The 18,057-nt window shown below is 34.6% G+C and overlaps 3 protein-coding genes across 5 annotated transcripts; 1 reads left to right on the forward strand and 2 right to left on the reverse strand.

Annotated features, from left to right (window-relative positions):
* Positions 1-2,675: 2,675 nt before the first annotated feature.
* On the forward strand, positions 2,676-8,527 carry LOC126600018 (MADS-box protein SOC1). 3 transcript variants are annotated; one of them, XM_050266527.1, is made up of 9 exons: positions 2,676-3,246; positions 3,414-3,496; positions 3,603-3,884; positions 6,909-6,996; positions 7,134-7,207; positions 7,314-7,413; positions 7,535-7,576; positions 7,772-7,813; positions 8,174-8,527. In XM_050266527.1, the coding sequence occupies exons 3-9, from the start codon at positions 3,703-3,705 to the stop codon at positions 8,297-8,299; spliced, it is 654 nt and encodes a 217-aa protein (XP_050122484.1). In that variant the 5' UTR covers positions 2,676-3,246; positions 3,414-3,496; positions 3,603-3,702; the 3' UTR covers positions 8,300-8,527. The 3 variants fall into 3 exon arrangements, with proteins under 3 accessions (XP_050122484.1, XP_050122476.1, XP_050122493.1); XM_050266519.1 differs by having other exon boundaries at positions 2,683-3,246; positions 3,665-3,884; XM_050266536.1 differs by having other exon boundaries at positions 2,694-3,246; positions 3,665-3,884; positions 7,134-7,195.
* A 3,946-nt stretch (positions 8,528-12,473) lies between these two features.
* LOC126601913 (uncharacterized) lies at positions 12,474-13,160 on the reverse strand. Its single transcript, XM_050268689.1, has one exon. It carries the CDS (start codon positions 13,158-13,160, stop codon positions 12,474-12,476), a length of 687 nt encoding a protein of 228 aa, XP_050124646.1.
* An 891-nt stretch (positions 13,161-14,051) lies between these two features.
* Positions 14,052-17,179, reverse strand: LOC126600000 (probable fructokinase-7). Its single transcript, XM_050266498.1, has 7 exons — positions 16,943-17,179; positions 16,165-16,385; positions 15,610-15,822; positions 15,324-15,521; positions 15,097-15,237; positions 14,884-15,000; positions 14,052-14,635 (listed from the first exon to the last, which is right to left on the reverse strand). The coding sequence occupies exons 1-7, from the start codon at positions 17,034-17,036 to the stop codon at positions 14,501-14,503; spliced, it is 1,119 nt and encodes a 372-aa protein (XP_050122455.1). The 5' UTR covers positions 17,037-17,179; the 3' UTR covers positions 14,052-14,500.
* Between the last annotated feature and the right edge of the window lie 878 nt (positions 17,180-18,057).

An 18,057-nucleotide genomic window follows, 5' to 3' on the forward strand; every position in this document is an offset into this window, starting at 1 on the left:
AACTAATTTTAATCCTTCCGCGTTTTATATTTTGCTTTTTTTTTTTAAGTGGCTTTTAAAAGCAACCTAATAGTAGCTTTTAAAAGTTACCGTGAAAAGGCTTAAATTTTAAAAATAAGCAGGTCTATAAATATTTACCAAACAGATTTTTGGTTCTTCACTTGAAGCAAATTTGGGAAAGAAAAAAAAAAAGCAATCTCAAACAGAGCTTTAAACAAACTCCAGTGGTTGGGGGTTAAAAGCTAAATTTTCGAGAAATAATAAAAAATCACTAAACTTACTTCATTCTGTTATACTTAATGAAAGTATAAATAAACTCTAAGTGTTAGTAAATCTATCGTTTTAATGGGATACGCATTCTACGAAACTAATTTCAACGATCCAACCATCAAACTTGGTTTGTATATGCTTCAAGATCGCATATGCCAAAAATCACAAAGAACAAACATTCAAATATCAAGTAACAGAACAAAACTTTTCGACAGTTATCAATGAAAAATCACGATTTAACGGTTATTTTAACTTTTATTTTGATGATTTTTTTTACAGCTACACTCTTTGACCCTATATAAATATAATGAATGAATTCAATCTTCAATTTAAAATATTTACACTAGTGGATACCACAAAATCTTATGTCATGATGATCGATGAAAATTGAGGATTTTGTAAAAAGAATAATATGCAAGCTTTGAGTTCCATTGACAAGGTTTAAACTTTTAAGAAAGGCTTCACAACCTGAAAACAAAAACTCTTTCATTTTGCATATCCTTGCACGTTTATTTTGCACATTTAATATTTTGTAATAGACCAGTAGTGTATGGATGTTTGTTTATTAGGTCTTTTTTTCGAGTCTAGATGTAGTACTTAAACGACAAATGTATTTTAATGTTTTGAAATAATATTTATGTGGCAATATGTGATATGTGTAAATTTAAGAAAAAAATATATTTTTCTTAACGGGTGTGATACGACATGATCTGTTAAGATAACATGTGTTACACGAAAACAACACGAACACGACAGACATGACCCGTTTGTCAGGCCTAGTCTGGAAGATGATTTGGACTCAAAATTTGATTTTTTTTTTTTTTCACCCCAGTTGAAGACAGCCTTAGCGATGATTTGGACCCAAAATGTGAGTTTTTTTTCCACCCTTGTTGGAGACAGCCTAAGGCAACCTATCATGCTCTTTTATCTTTACTTGTGGGATTGGTATTTGCTAACTTAAATATTAAAAGATAAATTAGTACAATATAATAGGACATAAGGAGTGAGAAAAATGAATTATCTAGTGCCAATATCACATTACATTATCCGGTCGATTCGACCACACAAGAAAGAGATGATCCTTTTGAGGCTTTGACAAACACAAGCCCTACTAATGCTCGTTGCTCCCCCAGTTGTCATGCTTGCCTTTTTACATAAACTATTTCTACAAGATAATACTAAGACGATTAAATTTATAGACAAAATTTGTAAATTAAATAATTTGTCATTAATATAAATGAGCATGTTTATCAACACTTAAGTAATAACACAATTATTAACTTCTATATCATTTAGTTTATAAAATTTAATCTTCCTAACATTACCCATTTTTATAAGGGTAATGCTAGGTTGATTAAATTTTTAGATAAAATTTACAAACTAAATGATGTGTCACCAATAAAAATGAGCACGTTAATCAACGCGTAAGTAATAATCAAATCATCTACTTACATATTTTCCCTACATATTTAATTATTTAGCATTATCCCTTTTATAATTTAATCACAAACTTTTAATTATTTAATTATATAAAGAAACATCTACTCTATAATATATTTTTTTTGGCATTAAAAAAGTAAAGTAAACAAAACTGGGGAAAAGGGAAAAATGTGATGTGCCAGATAAGGTCGGGGCAGTGGGGACTACACCCCTAAGTTTGACAAGCAAATTAATGATATAGGCTTGTTGCGTTTTCGACTTCTTATTGGCTGGAGGCCTGCCTAGTCGTACGGACGATGTTGATGTATTACTAACATTGTACTATCTTTGCCGGTTTTAACTCTGCCCCTCCCATATTTTATTGTGTTTTTTTTTTTTTGGCTCTTTTTCTTTGCTTTGTGTTATGGGTGCCATTCTGTAGTTTATTGTCCATCACAAGAAACAAAATAAAAATCAATGCATTAATAACAACAATGAGAAAATTAATATAAAAATATAATGTGCAGGTGGTGGATGATGTTCAGAATAAATCTAGGTTGACGAGATGAAAGATTTTACACGTGTTTGTAAGTAGTTAAATTATTTCTCATATTATTAATTGATTTTATGATGAAATTTCAACTTTCTATCTTTTTTTAATCTACTGCGTTTTAACATCAAATTATTCCTCTCCTCGCACTGCAGGAACAATACATAATAAACAACGATAACATTAATATAAAAAGCGTACCAACCCAGAAACTCAGTACACTCTCATATTTGTACATCTCACTCTTTGGTTTTTCTTTTGAGAACTTTCATCAAACAGGTAGTTTTAAGTTCCTTGCTTTCTCATAGTACTTGCCCTTTGTGTCCAGAATTTATTTTTCTTGTGTGTTTTGTGGGTTTACCAAAACAAGCAAAGATGAGGCATTTTTGCATACAACCTTTGATTTTTATATTATTATAGTATATTTTACGTTTCTTTTTCAAGGTGGGGTCTTAAGGAGAGAAGGATAGAAAAAAAACAAGGCAAGAAAAAAAAGAGAAAAAAAGGTGGGTGTGTTAGTTGCCTCAGCTTACACCAGGTTAAGGGTCAATCATCAATCTCCACCCTCCCTGTTTCTCTATAATTTCCTTTCTTTCTGGGTTTTTTAGTCTCCCCCATCACTCTCCCTCTCTCTCTCTCTCTCTCTCTCTCTCTCTCACTCCTCTTTTTTTCTTTCTTTCTTTGGCATCTTGTTCTTCTCATATTTGTCCATAGCTTCTTCTGGGTTAGTTTGCATATTTGGTAAATTCGCTCAGTACCCTCTTCCACTACTCTGAAGAAGATCTTCTCTTTTTCTTTGAATCAATCATTCACAAAACACCCACCTCCTCGACCTCCTCCTCCTCCCTCTCTCTCTCTCTCTCTCTCTCTCTCTCTCTCTCTCTCTATATATATATATATATGCGCAAATACATGTGCTATTTTTGGGGTGTAGTCCAAGTCCTTGCTCAAAAACTTAAGAGAAAAGAGCTCTCGCTTTCCACTTTTGGCTATTTGGTGATAATTTCGTAAGACTTACTTATTCCCTTAGACTCTCTCTCTCTCTCTCATCCACTTTTTCTTTGTTTGTTTTTGTTTACTCTTCATTTTAATTTATGCACTCTTCGTTTGCTTACACAAATTATATCTATATGTATATATATTGATTGCTTGCCAACCCTTTTGAACTGAACAGGATCTATTCCCTTCCACCTGATCTATACCATCATTCCAACTCACAAAAAGAAATAAGCTTTTTGGGTTAATTTTGCTTATTTGGTAAGATTTAATTATCTTCTTCTTCTTTTCGTTATTTTCATATACGTATATATCTCTTTTGTATACATTGGGATTTTTTCAAGTTTTTGTCTGATGATTTCTGCAGAGACAAAAAAAAATAATAATAATAACGAACTGATCTCAGAGCCTTCATTTTCTTTGTCAAAGGGGTGGAAGGAAATTAATTAAAAATTAAATCATCAAAAATGGTGAGAGGGAAAACTCAGATGAGGCGCATAGAGAACACGACGAGTCGTCAGGTGACATTCTCAAAGAGGAGAAGTGGTCTGCTAAAGAAGGCCTTTGAGCTCTCAGTTCTTTGCGATGCTGAGGTTTCCCTCATCATCTTCTCTCCCAGAGGAAAACTCTACGAATTTGCAAGTTCCAGGTATTTTTTATTTAATTTAATTTAATTTTTATAAAACCCCACATAATTTTTATTTTCTATTTACATGAAAAAAATGCATAAAAAAATGTTCGTTTAATTTGCCAGAGAATTTGAATGTACTAGTAGATCCGCTGTTAAAATGAATATGGCATGCATATTATGATTGCCTGTACGAGCTTTCTTTGCACACAGTACCGTACGGTTGTATATATGGTTACATTTAGCAAGTCCTTTTTTACTTTTCATTCGGATTCTTTTTAAAACAAGTTGTATATTTATTTGTCTGAATAATTTATTTCAGTTAAAATTGACTATTTGAACTATTTTTTTTTAGTAAAAGTAACCTAGTGAACTATTTGAAATTTTCCAATCAATTGCTCACAGTCATATTTGATTAAATTTCATCCACTTTGCCGTAAAATACTAGTATGTGAATCACTCTTGAGGTAAAGTTGTGCCACTAGTTGACCTCAAAGTGAATTAAATTTCATCAATTTTGACACTGAGAGATTAATTTGTTGATTTCAAATAGTTAAGAGGCTTAAATGACAAAAGAATAATAATAATAATTTAGGAGGTAAATTTCAACTAGATTAATAATTCAGAGATCAAACGACAATTTACCCATTTATATTTGGGTAGCAGTCCTTGCATTACTATTTATAGTAAACTTTAATATATAGTCTGTAGCAGTTGCTCATTTGATCTGGTTACTTCCACTGAGTTTGGATAGATACTGTTCATAATACCTTTTGAATTGTTTTGTTCTTTTGCATCTTCAGTAATCGAAGGCAGGAAAATATTAAAAAGAAGGGAAAGAATTAAGTCATTTAGGGTTAGTTCAAGAGTGAGGGTGAGTCGAGTGAAGAGCAAAGAGTAAACTAGAAATTCAGAGTTTGAAACTCTCTTTGTGCCAAAAAAAAAAAGAGGTTCAAAAGAATTAATATGCATGGGTTAATCACAAGATCTGGGTTACAAAAGATTAACACTCAATAATTCATGGGTTAATCACAAAGTTAGGGTTAATTTCCATGACTTTTGAAATTATTTAGAGCATCTCTATTCACCTCAATCATCCTCTCTATTCACCTCCTAAGATACGGATCCATCTAGTAGCTCCTAAATATAAGGAATGAGAAATGAGCTATTAAATATAGGGAATGAGAAATGAGCTCTTAATGGAGAAATTTTTCAGTTTGCCATGAGCATGGCTCGGTATATCAAGTGTCATAATACAAATGGTTGAATTTTTTTTTCAAGTATCCAACCACTTATATTGTAACACTTTACATGTTTTTATTAATTTTTTTTTAAAATTTTAATGAAAGAAAGACAATTTTTAGGTATTATAAAAGTTTGACCATTTTTGCCTTCTCCCTTTACATATATAGATTATTGACTCATATGTATTGTGACACTTAACATGTTTTTATTTTAATTTTTTTTATGCCTTGTAAGTGTGTTTAAGTGTGAATTTTGTAAGTTTGTCCTTTGAAAATATGACTCATTGTTTAACTCTAATAGTTTAATTTCAAATACAAAGCAAAGCATAACTTTACAACAAACATAATTAATTAAAAATATAAGGCAAAAGAAGATGGTTAGATATTTACAAATTTTAATTTTTTTTTATGCCTTGTAAGTGTGTTTAAGTGTGAACTTTGTAAGTTTGTCCTTTGAAAATAAAACTCATTGTTTAACTCCAATAGTTTAATTTCAAACACAAAGCAAAGCATAACTTTACAACAAACATAATTAATTAAAAATATAAGGCAAATGAAGAAGATGGTTAGATATTTACAAATTTTAATTTTTTTTTTTATGCCTTCTAAGTGTGTGAAGTGTGAACTTTGTAAGTTTGTCCTTTGAAAATAAAACTCATTGTTTAACTCAAATAGTTTAATTTCAAATACAAAGCAAAGCATAACTTTACAACAAACTTAATTAATTAAAACTATAGGGCAAATGAAGAAGATGGTTAGATATTTATAGAATAAAAATAAATAGAATAAAAATAAGGAAACATATTGGATGTGGTCTCTATTTATCAATGTTCTTTGGCTGAAATTTTGTTGGTTTTTAGTTTTTCATTGAAGTCCCTGAAAATAATGTAATAATGTAATTCTATGTACGTTATTATAATTTTTAAATTAAAAATTATAATTTGTAGTTGTTTATATTAATGAGATTTTAAATAAAACCCATGATTTGTGGGAGCGAAAATATTAAAAGATAAATTATACTCTACAATATATTATACATATATATAAATATGGGTACATTTATAAAAAATAACCAAAACATGGGTACATTCTTCAAAACCAAAATAATATATACTAGGTTCAATAACATTAGTAAAATTCTTTGATTAAATTTGACATAGATTCATTCTCAAATCAAAGAAAAAGAAGGTACCCATATAAGTTTAAAAGTTGGATTAGAAAAAAATAGAATGGATTTTGTATTAAAAAAAATGGGTACATTTTGTGTACATTTTACATATAACAAATTGGTATATTTAAGAATAGGTACATTTAAGACAAAAAATTTGAAATATTATATGAATGCGTACGTTTAAAATAAAAAAGTTGAAAAATATGTTTATAAAAAAGTAATGAGTACATAACTTATTTTAATTTGGAAATGCTTTGAATTAAAAAATAATTAGGAGCTTAGTAAAGGTATGAATATTAAAACCCTAAATCAATAACTAATTTTTATTTTTAAAAATTATGTAACTGAATTATTAATATATTAATGATATGGACTCCGATGAAAATGAACTGATGGAAGTGGTTTTTTGGGGTATAGGTTAATTCCAAAGTTCTTGCCCAGCCTATTGGCTCGTGAGTGGACTTGCTCTAAAAGACATGTAGAATTGAATTGTGGTGTAAGAGGAAAAGGTTTATGAAGAATTAAAAGTGGAACATGCATGCTGGAGCATTCAATTTGCATATATTAATACATTATATATGCTAATATAAAGGGAAGATTGATCATATTTGGCATTGGTTATAAACTCAGCATGCAGGGAACCATAGAGCGTTATCAGAAGCATGCGAAAGACAATCAAACCAACGACAAATCCAGTTCCAGTGAACAAAATATGCAGGTACGTACCGTGCCTCGTTTTTGTACGTAAGTTCATCCCAGAAAGTGTTCACAATTGCGTGGACGAACTTATTGGAGTACTGTTTAGATCCATATCTTGGTCTTGTGATGAATTTTTGTTTAAATCGGAACATGCAGCATCTGAAGCAAGAAGCAACTAGCATGATGAAGCAGATAGAGCTTCTTGAAGTATCAAAACGGTTCATGGCCTTGTCTGAAACTTTTCTTTAATCTGAACTTGTCGTCGAAATATTCAGTTTTTTAATCCTTTTCAAAGGGCTTCTTTTTTTAAACGTGGAATTGCAAATTATGCCTCAGGAAACTCTTGGGAGAGGGTCTAGGATCATGCACTCTTGCAGAATTACAAGAAATAGAAGACCAGTTGGAGAAGAGCGTCTACAACGTCCGAGCCCGAAAGGTTTATCTGAGAAACTAAAATTATTTAAGCACCTGTAGATTCTGGCACTAGCAGTTTCTCTCATCTTTGATTAAATTGATATTTAACAAACTTTTTTTCTCTTTTCTAATTAATTCTACAGAGTCAGGTTTTCAAGGAACAGATTGAGCAACTGAGAGAAAAGGTAAAACTGCCACAACATAAAGTTCAAAAATAAAGAATTGCATGTCTGCTGTGCTACTGCTAGCTGACTAAATATTACAAAATGTGTAGCTGCAAAATAAGAAATCTACAAACAGTGCAGAAAAGTTAATTCCGACAAGAGGTAATGATTATGGTAGATAACTATGTAAGGCTTTTTTTTTTGGATAAATTTCAGGAAAAACTCCTCACAGCTGAAAATACAAGACTGGTTGAGAAGGTAAACCAACCTCATCAAGTTATCATAATCTTCTTTCATATTAAATGTATATTGTAAATTTAGTAGTCACTGGTATTTTCTTATGTTGTACGGATAGGAATATGGGGACACGACATCTGGGAAAGTGGAAAGAAACTCATGTTTCTTGAAAGAAATTGAGTGATTGTTCCTTCTTGATTTTATTTACAAATTTAGAAAACCTAGCATTTATATATCATATATCATGTTAACATTATTCCAATGCTATGCGTTATTTTATAAATTTGGTAGTCACTTGTGAGACTTAACTGTTAGTTTTCATCGATAAAACTTGATGTCAATGGTTGAACGAAAAATGACAGTTCCACTTTTTCTTTGTAGTATGGTAGTTTCAAGAAAACATTGCACGAGCGAAGAGAAAAGACACCTTACAATGAAAGTAGTACAAGCTCGGATGTTGAGACTGAATTGTTCATTGGACTGCCGGAAAGTAGGGCGAGGCGCTAGCTTCCATCCTAGAGAGCCGACATTAATATAACCTAAAATCCATGAATGAGCAGATATATTCTTTCTGTAGTTTCAGATTGTTTTTTTGTCCTGCATTAGATTGTTGCTCCACTAAATTAACATTTCAGTGGAGCTCTGGAAGTAATCACAACTGTATTGTAAGAGGGATCATATTGTCTTCTTGGAAATGATTATGATGCATATATATGGACTGTTTGATTTTTGTTATATATATATCCTTATGTTTTATTGAAATTCTCTAATGTTCTTTTTAGGTGGTCCTTTTGTTGGGGCTTAAATAGACTTCACTACTTTGGAGATATTTATCTCACAAAGAAGAATGTAATGCAGCGGAATTGATAGGCAAGAGAAAGAAAAAATACTCAAAGTATTATACAAGATTTTTATTCACTCACAAACTTAGTACAAGAGGAAACACTCAAACACTCTTAGAAGCTTTGTTGCTTCTTCTCACTTCTCACTACTTGCTCTCTTGATTGTTGCAAATGGTGTGGATGCCTTCTCCTTTTATAGGCATGGATGGAACCTTGGAGAAGCATGAAAGCATCATGCTAGAGATATCTAGATAATTCCACTACCTTCCTAAGCTAGAATTATGTATATTAATCTTGTATGTTGGTGGAATCCTCACCATTCTTCTAGACTCTTCCACCAACTTGAACTTTGCTAAAATTCTCTAGCATATGCATGGATCTTTCTTTGTGTATGGGCTGGATCAATTGTCTTGGGCCAAGACAAGATTACATTTCAACATCCCCCCTTAATCTTGCCTTGTGACGCCGATTGATTTTCTCAATCTAACAAAGTCTTCTTGTTTGAGTGGCTTGGTGAATATCTCGACGACTTGGTCTTGAGACTTCACGTATTCCACTTGCACATCCTTTCTTGCAATACACTCTCTTATGTAATGATAGCGAGTATCTATGTGTTTGCTCCTGTCATGGAATACTGGATTCTTTGCTAGAGCTATTGCAGACTTGTTGTCGACATAAATCCCTGTTGGCTCTTCTTGTGCCATGTTTACTTCTTTCAACAAGTTTCTCAGCTAGATTGCATGACAGACACATGAGGTAGCAGCTACGTATTCAGCTTCGCAAGTAGAAAGAGTGACAATCGGTTGCTTCTTCGACATCCATGTGAATGCAGTGTCTTCCATGAAGAACACAAATCCAGTAGTGCTTTTTTCTATCGTCGGAATCTCCTGCCTAATCATTGTCGCTATATCCAACAAGTTTGTAGTTATCAGAACTTGAATAGAACAAGCCAAAGTTAACAGTACCTTTAAGGTATCGAAGAATTCTTTTGGCGGTCTTCAAGTGTGCAGTTGTGGGATTCTCCATGCAGCGACTGACTAATCCGACAGCATAGAGAATATTTGGTCTTGTGCATGTCAAGTAGCGCAAGCTTCCAACTAAACTCTTGAAAAATGTTGGATCTACACTTTCTCTTTTGTCATGCTTGGTTAGTTTAACTCCGCACTCCACTGGTATGCTTATGGGCTTGCAGTCTTCCATTTTGAACTTTTTCAGTATCTCCTTTGTGTAGCTTTCTTAAGAGATGAAAATGCCTTCTTCGTTCTGCTTGACTTCAATGCCTAGGTAGTATGCCATCAGCCCGATGTCGGTCATCTCGAATTCTTTGATCATCACTCTCTTGAACTCTTGATACATGCTTGGATTACTTCCGGTAAAGATTAGATCATCCACATATAAGCTCACAATCAGAATATCTTCATCCTTGACTTTGACATAGAGAGCATGTTCATGAGGGCACTTGATGAAGTTGTTTTCTTGGAAGTACTTGTCGATGCGACTATTCCATGCTCGTGGCACTTGTTTTAACCCATAGAGGGCTTTCTTCAAATTCAGAACTTTGTCTTCATGCCCTTTGATTTCATAGCTTGACGATTGCTGAATGTAGACTTCTTCTTCAAGGACTCCATTTAGGAAAGTGGACTTCACATCCATTTGTTGAATCTTCCATTTGTTTTGAGCTGCCAAAGAAATTAGTAATCGTATAGTTTCCAATCGAGCAACGGGTGCAAATACCTTATCATAGTCGATTTCGGCTCTTTGACTATAGCCCTTCGCCACTAGTTTTGCCTTGTATCTTTCGACCTTTCTGTTGGCAGTTTTCTTTGTCTTGTACACCTACTTGACTCCGATGGCTTTGTGTCCTTTCGGAAGAATAGCAAGTTCCCATGTATCGTTCTTCTGGATTGCTTCAATTTCTTCATCCATTGCTTTCCTCCACTTAGTATCTTGCACTGCTTCTTGGAAGTCAACTGGTTCACAATCAGCAAAGAGACAGAAAAGTGTAGGATTATCGAGTCTTTCAGCTACCTCATAGAGATCTCGTAGACTTCTTGTGCGTGGTACTTCTCTTTCATTTAGGTTCCCACTTGATGATGCTGATGCTGGTGAATTGCCATGATTGGTTGATGTTGGTGAAGCAGGCAGAATAGTGGATTCTTGTTGAACCTCTTTTGCTTGCTCCATCATCCCTTGTTCATTCTCTTCTTCAAAATGAGGAAAGAAGTGAAGATCACCTGCATGAGAGCCAAAATCTCATTCTCTTTCTTAATCGAACGTCACGTCTCGACTAATCACCGTTTTCCCATTGTTTGGATTATACAGCTTAGAGCCTTTTGAATTTGAGTCGTAACCGATGAAGATGAACTTCTCACTTTTGTCGTCAAGTTTCGTCCTCCTCTCGTCTGGTACATGTATATGGGCTATGCTTCCAAAAACTCTTAGATGAGAGATACCTGGCTTTCTTCCACTCCATGCTTCTTGTGGAGTCTTTCCCCACACACTTCTTGTTGGAGACCGATTGGATAGGTAGACAGCACATGCTACAGCTTCTGCCCATAACTCCTTAGGCAATCTCTTGCTTTTGAGCATGCTTCGAGCCATGTCAAGGATGGTTCGATTTTTTCTTTCCGCCACATCATTTTGCTGAGGGGATCTTGGAACTGTCAAAGGTCGACGAATTCCATTAGCTTCACAGAATTCTTGAAATTCCTTTGAAGTGAATTCTCCTCCTTGATCAGATCTCATGGCTTTGATCTTGCAACCACTTTCTTTTTCTATAACGGCTTTGAACTTCTTGAATGCTCCAAAGACTTCTGATTTCTGCTTTAAGAAATAAACCCAAGTTTTCCTTGAAAAATCATCAATGAAGAGAAGGAAATAATGATTTTTACCCAAAGAGCTTGGTTTTATTGGACCGCACACATCGGTGTGAATAAGCTCGAGTGGCTTCTGGGCTCTTGTGGTTAACTCCTTTGGAAAGCTTTTCCTGAATTGTTTCCCAATAAACATCCTTCGCAAGCTTGATCAGGGCGATTGATGCACGATAAGCCTTTCACCATCTCCTTCTTGGATAATAACTTTAGTCCCCCAAAGTTAAGATGCCCAAAACAAAGATGCCAAAGCCATGATGTGTCTTTGTAACATGTTTTGAGGCACTTTGCAACATCATTTTGAATATTCATAGGAAACATCCTATTCTTTGACATTTTCACCTTGGCAATTAATCTTCCCTTGTCATCTCTAAGAAAAAGGCTATAATTTTTCATGTGAATATCATGACCTTTTTCTAAGAGTTGTCCCAAGCTCAAAATGTTGCTTTTCATATTGGGCACGTAGTAGACATTTGAAATTAATTAGCGATCGCCATTTTTCAGGGGAATTAAGATGTTACCTTTTCCTTTTACATGTATTTTGGATTCGTCTCCAAAAGAAACGTTGCCACTCACCGATTCATTGAGCTTTACGAATATGCTTCTTTTTCTGCACATGTGGTTGCTGGCGCCGGTGTCAAGATACCATGTATAGTCTTGGTCTCCATCATTGTTCTGGCATGCTAGTAGCACAACGCCATTATCTTTTTTCTCTTCTTTCACATAATTGACCTTCTCATCAGGCATGTTGCTTGGAGCTCTACATTCCCAAGCATAATGCCCAAACTTTTGACAATTGTAGCATTGAACTTGAGATTTTTCATACCTCAAGTTTGAGCGCCCTCTTTCACGACCTTTTGTTGAGCTTCCTCCTCTTTCGTAGTTGCTATGGTTGTTGAAGTTCCAACCACGTCCACGTCCATGTCCACATCCGCGACCTCGACCGCGACTTCTTTCGTACTGGCTTCTCTAATTGTCCAAGCTTTCTTCTTTCTTCTTTGGCTGGACATGCTTTTTGAGAAGCTGCTCATCATTCCCTTGCCTCTTCTTATGTTTCTTTTCATATGCTTGTAGCGAACCTATTAATTGCTCTATACTAATTTCTTCCAAGTTTTTAGTTTCTTCAATCGTCACAACAATGTGCTTGAACTTAGGGTCCAATGAGCGTAGTATCTTTTCCATAATTCTAACATCTTCCAACTTTTCACCGTTTCTTTTTAATTGATTAGAAACAACTAAGACTTTTGTGAAATAATCAGAGATTGATTCAGACCCTTTCATTTGTAGAGATTCGAACTCACCTCTTAATACTTGAAGACGAACCTTTTTCACTTGTTTGGCTCCTTTGTAAGAGGTTTGAAGCTTCTCCCATGCTTGCTTGGCAAAGGTTGCACTCGAGACCTGCTTAAAGCCATTGTCATCTAATGCTTGGTAGATGAGGTAGAGAGCCTTCTTATCTCTTTTTCTTGAATCTTTCAAACTCTCCTTCTGGGGTTGGGACATAGTAGCTTCATCTTCTGGCTTAGTGTAGCCTTTCTCCACGACTTCCCATACATCGTGTGCTCCCAAAAGGGCCTTCATTTTGATACTCCAATTATCGAAGTTGTTATTGTCGAGCACTAGAACTTGGAAGGCTGCCATAGCGTTGCTAGCCATAGCTCTGGTACCACTTTGTTGGGGCTTAAATAGACTTCACTACTTTGGAGATATTTATCTCACAAAGAAAAATGTAATGCAGCGGAATTGATAGGCAAGAGAAAGAAAGAATACTCAAAGTAGTACACAAGATTTTTATTCACTCACAAACTTAGTACAAGAGGAAACACTCAAACACTCTTAGAAACTTTGTTGCTTCTTCTCACTTCTCACTACTTGCTCTCTTGATTGTTGCAAATGGTGTGGATGCATTCTCCTTTTATAGGCATGGATGGAACCTTGAAGAAGCATGAAAGCATCATGCTAGAGATATCTAGATAATTCCACTACCTTCCTAAGCTAGAATTATCTACATTAATCTTGTATGTTGGTGGAATCCTCACCATTCTTCTAGACTCTTCCACTAACTTGACTTTGCTAGAATTCTCTAGCATATGCATGGATCTTTCTTTATGTATGGGCCGGATCAATTGTCTTGGGCCAAGACAAGATTACATTTCAACACCTTTTACTTCGTGTTCTTTCATCAAATGCAAAGCATCTATCATCAGTTAGCTACTCAGTCTCGTCTCTACTTTGTTAGAGGAGGTTCTGAGTTCAAATCTCATGAATGACACTTGTTGAATAATAGATAGAAAGAGTAATAAATATGTAGGAAAACTAATGAAAATGGCTTGAAAACTTTGAGTTTTAATGATAAGGACAAAATAAAGGGTAAAATGAATAATATCAGGTTTGACTTTTTAGTGTAAAAATGTGGTTTTTTGTTAAAGTGAACAATACCGCGGACTTTTCATTAAAACTCCCTAAATATATTGGCTGTCATCACGGATTCGTCTCTGTTTTTTTTTTTTTTTCAGCAAACAAATAGAAAACATTTTTAGTGGTGGATAACAATGGAAAGTATTGTATATAGAACACATTGCAGCGTTGATACATGGATGTGAATAAAAGAAGTACAGTGTTAGGGAGATACAGCCAATTACTACTAGCAGAGGCAAATATGGAAAGCCAAAAACTCATGAGTCACCCAAGGCATGAGATAGGGTGGGGTGAAGGGTAAAAAACTCATGAGCCACCCTATTTTACCTGCTTCTCCTAATCTGAACCACAAATCAAACCCCAACTTCGCTAAAATGATTTCAAATCATCTCCAAAATGTGCAGCACCACCAGAAGTTTTAGCACCTGCAGATTCCACCTCCAAGGACATCCATCCTCAAACCCGGTTTCTCTATCACGCAAACAATTTATCAAAAATAACAATTATAGTTTTTTTTTTCTGTGTTTTTAAAGAATATTAAGTTTTTATGATGTATTGGTTAATCCTTTATAGTTTTATCAATCAGTGGTTTGTTGAAGAAGTTGGTTCACAGCTTCTTTTGTAGGCAGTGCAGGAATAGCTCCTTTCTTTTGCACTGTCAGGGCACCACAACCATTGGCAAACAAGAGAGCTTCTCTAAGTTTTTGTTCATCCTGGATCAGAAAAAGAATTCAGATTTTCATTACCATAGAAGGTGACATGTGTTTAGAAATCGAGTGAAAAGAGTTGGGCTCGTTTAAAAGCGGCATAGCCCAACAAGTTTATAGAAAGTCCGCCACAACTCTTGATCACAAAATAGGCTGTTGTGTTGCGGTAAGCATGACACTGAAACCTATTTTGTTGTGCCGGCTCGGCCCATCTATTTTGCTTAGAGGTTAAAAAGAATCTTGCAAATGTATACCTTGTACAGATTAATGTCTGAACCCAAACTGTTGAGTATGGCAGCAACAAAAGAATCACCGGCACCGGTAGTATCAACAGCATCAGTTTTGATACCTGCAACCTTACCCTTATATTCCTGCACCACGATAAAAAAAAAAAAAAGGGATCAACAAAACCCAACTAAACTGCAGGTAAAAACCAATTAACTATTTACATCATGATGGATGTTAACCTTTGTGTAGTATCTGCAGCCTGCTGGCCCTTCAGTTACAAGCAGAAGCTTCAGATTGGGGTGGTAAAGCTTTTTCAAGACCACCTCATCATCATAAGGATCATCACCTCCGGTTAAGAATTCAATTTCTTCCTCGCTTATCTGCAATTTCAAGAATACATTATAACACGTGGATTAGTAACACTAGGAAACAATGTGTGGCCGTTACACTAAACAGCGTAATGCACCTTAATAATTTCAGCTTGGTTCCATATGCTCATAATGCCTTTCTGAGCAGCCTCTGCAGATGGCCACAGTGGCAATCTCAGATTCGGGTCATAAGAGAGTATACAACCGGCCCTTTTGGCAATGTCCATTGCCGCAAGATGAGCTGATCTGCACGGTTCCTCAATCAAACTAATTGATCCGTAGTGAAATATGCCGGCCTACATCAGTCAATTATAATATTGTCAGTAACTTAAGGAATTAAAAGTGACTACTGATTACATTTGGATTTGGGGTTTAATGTTTTACCTTTTTAATCAGATTTACATCAAGTTCTTTTTCCTGAAGAAGCATATCAGCACTTGGGTTGCGGTAGAACATGAATTCTCGCTCCCCGTCACTTCTTAGTGTAACGAATGCCAATGCAGTCCGCGCATGCGGATCAAAACGCATCCCGGAATTGTCCACATTGTTTTCTTTCAGAATGTCAGCCAACATGTATCCAAATTCATCTTTACCAACCTGAGATACAAACGGTAGAGACTTTAGTTTATCTAAAACAGAATGGCAACAAAGATCTTAAAGCTATATAGTATATGTCAATGTAGATGCTTAGCACAGTAAATTTGTTGACCCCAAATTGGCAACCACATTGATTGCATATCAAATTCAGTAAGGTTGAAGTATTAACAATATCAATAGTATCCGTGAGATATCCATATTTTGAAAAAGTTCAGTTAACCGCACTACAGAAAAATTCTATATAACACATTTGACCAAAGAAAATAACAGAATGTTGCTAAAGCTAGCTGTAATACAAGGAAGCAGAAAACTAAAAGTGATTTTGGATGATTAGAAAAGCACCTTGCCCATAAAAGCTGCTGAGCCTCCCAATCTTGAAATTCCAACTGCAACATTGGCTGGAGCTCCACCGGCAGCTTTCTTGAAACCATCTGCATCTGCAAGGGAAACTCCGGCACTAGTCGGGACAAAGTCGATCAACATCTCCCCAAAGCAAACAATCAGCTCTGAGTTCTTCTCTTGGATACTACTCTTTTTCTTTAAAGATAACGATTTAGATGAACCTACAAAGAACCAATTGGTTAAGAACTTAAGATCCGTTCAGAAAGCCAAATTTTTCTATCTCAATAATCCAGTGTAAAAGGAGATTATGACTCGTACATTTTTGTGTTAAACAAAATTTCAACTCATTGAATTTGACATGATTCATGTAGAAGTCCTAGATATTACATAACCAATAATTTAATTACGATCATATTTTGTAGCTTAGGGAAAATGTTCTGGATCAAATTTTGCCAAAACCAATTCTCGATATTGTTAAAGGATCAATTGGCTCTAAAAGCTTAAGCTGTCAAGAAATAGGTCAACAACGTATATCAAGCTAACTTATCTTTCTCGCATGCAGCTTCATCCTCCACGTGAAACATGATCACTACATACCAAAAGCTTAGCTTTCAAGAAAATCGGCCAACAATGTACATCGAGTTGACAAATATCCTATCGTTTACCTCGAGAATTCATTTGGGTACAAATGAAATCCAAGATTTAACACGGTAACACAATTTTTCACAAGAATCAAAGGGGGCATCAAAGAAATTAAAGAAAGTGGAATTATTAATACCAGAAAGAGAGGAAGAATTCCTAACAAACTTGAAGCTGCCCTTTTTGGATCGCTCCAGTGTGACAGGGAAGCAGCTGCATCCTGTTGGAGCCATTTAATTAAATTAATCAAGAGTTGTGTTAATTTTGCTTTCAGACCAAACGTTGATTAAAAAGTTGAAAACTTGAAACGCAGATCAACGTTGGTCCTTTTTACAAAATCTCACAACTCAACTCTGCATATTCATACAATTAGAATTTTGATTAATTAAATAATCCAGAGTTTATATATATAACACTTTCGCGGGATCATTAGTTTTGCTTTTATTAGAATGTTTCAATATCTCCAACTGAATTCTCTAATTTTGAGCTAATATTTTGCTTAAATATCTCCAAAATCATCTTTTTACAGTGACCACTTCAACCATAGAGTCCCTATTTTAGTTGGTGATGAGTTTTTTTGGTTATCTTTTGATATCAAAATGTGGGTTGGCTCAACTTTTTAATGTTTTAATATTGTGTTCTTGGCTGTTAATTATGTTTTTTGTTTTGTTGTTTGGTTAACTGTTGGGTGTTGGATTCTAAATAGATAGCGACCAAGTCTTTTGTTATATGTTACAAAAATGGCCATGAGCCAACCTGTTGTAGGCTGATATATTCTCTGTACAAAGATAATATCAAGCAAATAAATAATTAACTTTTTTGACGCTTAGTATTGTGGTCCAATGATTCTTGTTCACTTGCAAGTCGGAGTTGTTAATGTTGACTCCGTAAATGGCAACTTCGATACCAAATTATTATGACATGTCCATTGCTTTACTTAATCCACATCTTTTACCTTAGTGTAAAAGAATAGATAGACCAATTTTCATACAAAATTTGCGAATCATGTGATGTGTCACCAGTACTAAATAAGCAAGTTAATCAATATTTAAGTAACAATTTAATTATCAACAACCAAATTATATGGTTTACAAAATATGGTTTAAATAGGTGATTCCTAGCATTACACTGGGTAAAATATATCCTCGTTTATAAAAATGTATAACAAACTACCTTAGTTGAACTTGGTTAAGCGTAAATATAGTCTGGACTATTGAGTAGTCTGACTTTATGTCCATTAGATTGGCAAGTAAA

The sequence above is a fragment of the Malus sylvestris genome, chromosome 2 (assembly GCF_916048215.2).
Source record: "Malus sylvestris chromosome 2, drMalSylv7.2, whole genome shotgun sequence".
NCBI classification, from domain to species: domain Eukaryota; kingdom Viridiplantae; phylum Streptophyta; class Magnoliopsida; order Rosales; family Rosaceae; genus Malus; species Malus sylvestris.

Bases quoted from the DNA above. Each gene is read 5' to 3' on its own strand.
- LOC126600018 (XM_050266527.1), top strand. From the start codon at position 3,703: ATGGTGAGAGGGAAAACTCAGATGAGGCGCATAGAGAACACGACGAGT. The intron at 7,414-7,534 runs GTTTATCTGAGA...TTAATTCTACAG, and splicing joins ACAACGTCCGAGCCCGAAAG to AGTCAGGTTTTCAAGGAACA. The intron at 7,814-8,173 runs GTAAACCAACCT...TTTTCTTTGTAG, and splicing joins ATACAAGACTGGTTGAGAAG to TATGGTAGTTTCAAGAAAAC.
- LOC126601913 (XM_050268689.1), bottom strand. From the start codon at position 13,160: ATGGCTAGCAACGCTATGGCAGCCTTCCAAGTTCTAGTGCTCGACAAT.
- LOC126600000 (XM_050266498.1), bottom strand. From the start codon at position 17,036: ATGGCTCCAACAGGATGCAGCTGCTTCCCTGTCACACTGGAGCGATCC. The intron at 15,522-15,609 runs GTAAAACATTAA...TGACTGATGTAG, and splicing joins ATGTAAATCTGATTAAAAAG to GCCGGCATATTTCACTACGG. The intron at 15,001-15,096 runs GTTAACATCCAT...ATCGTGGTGCAG, and splicing joins GCTGCAGATACTACACAAAG to GAATATAAGGGTAAGGTTGC.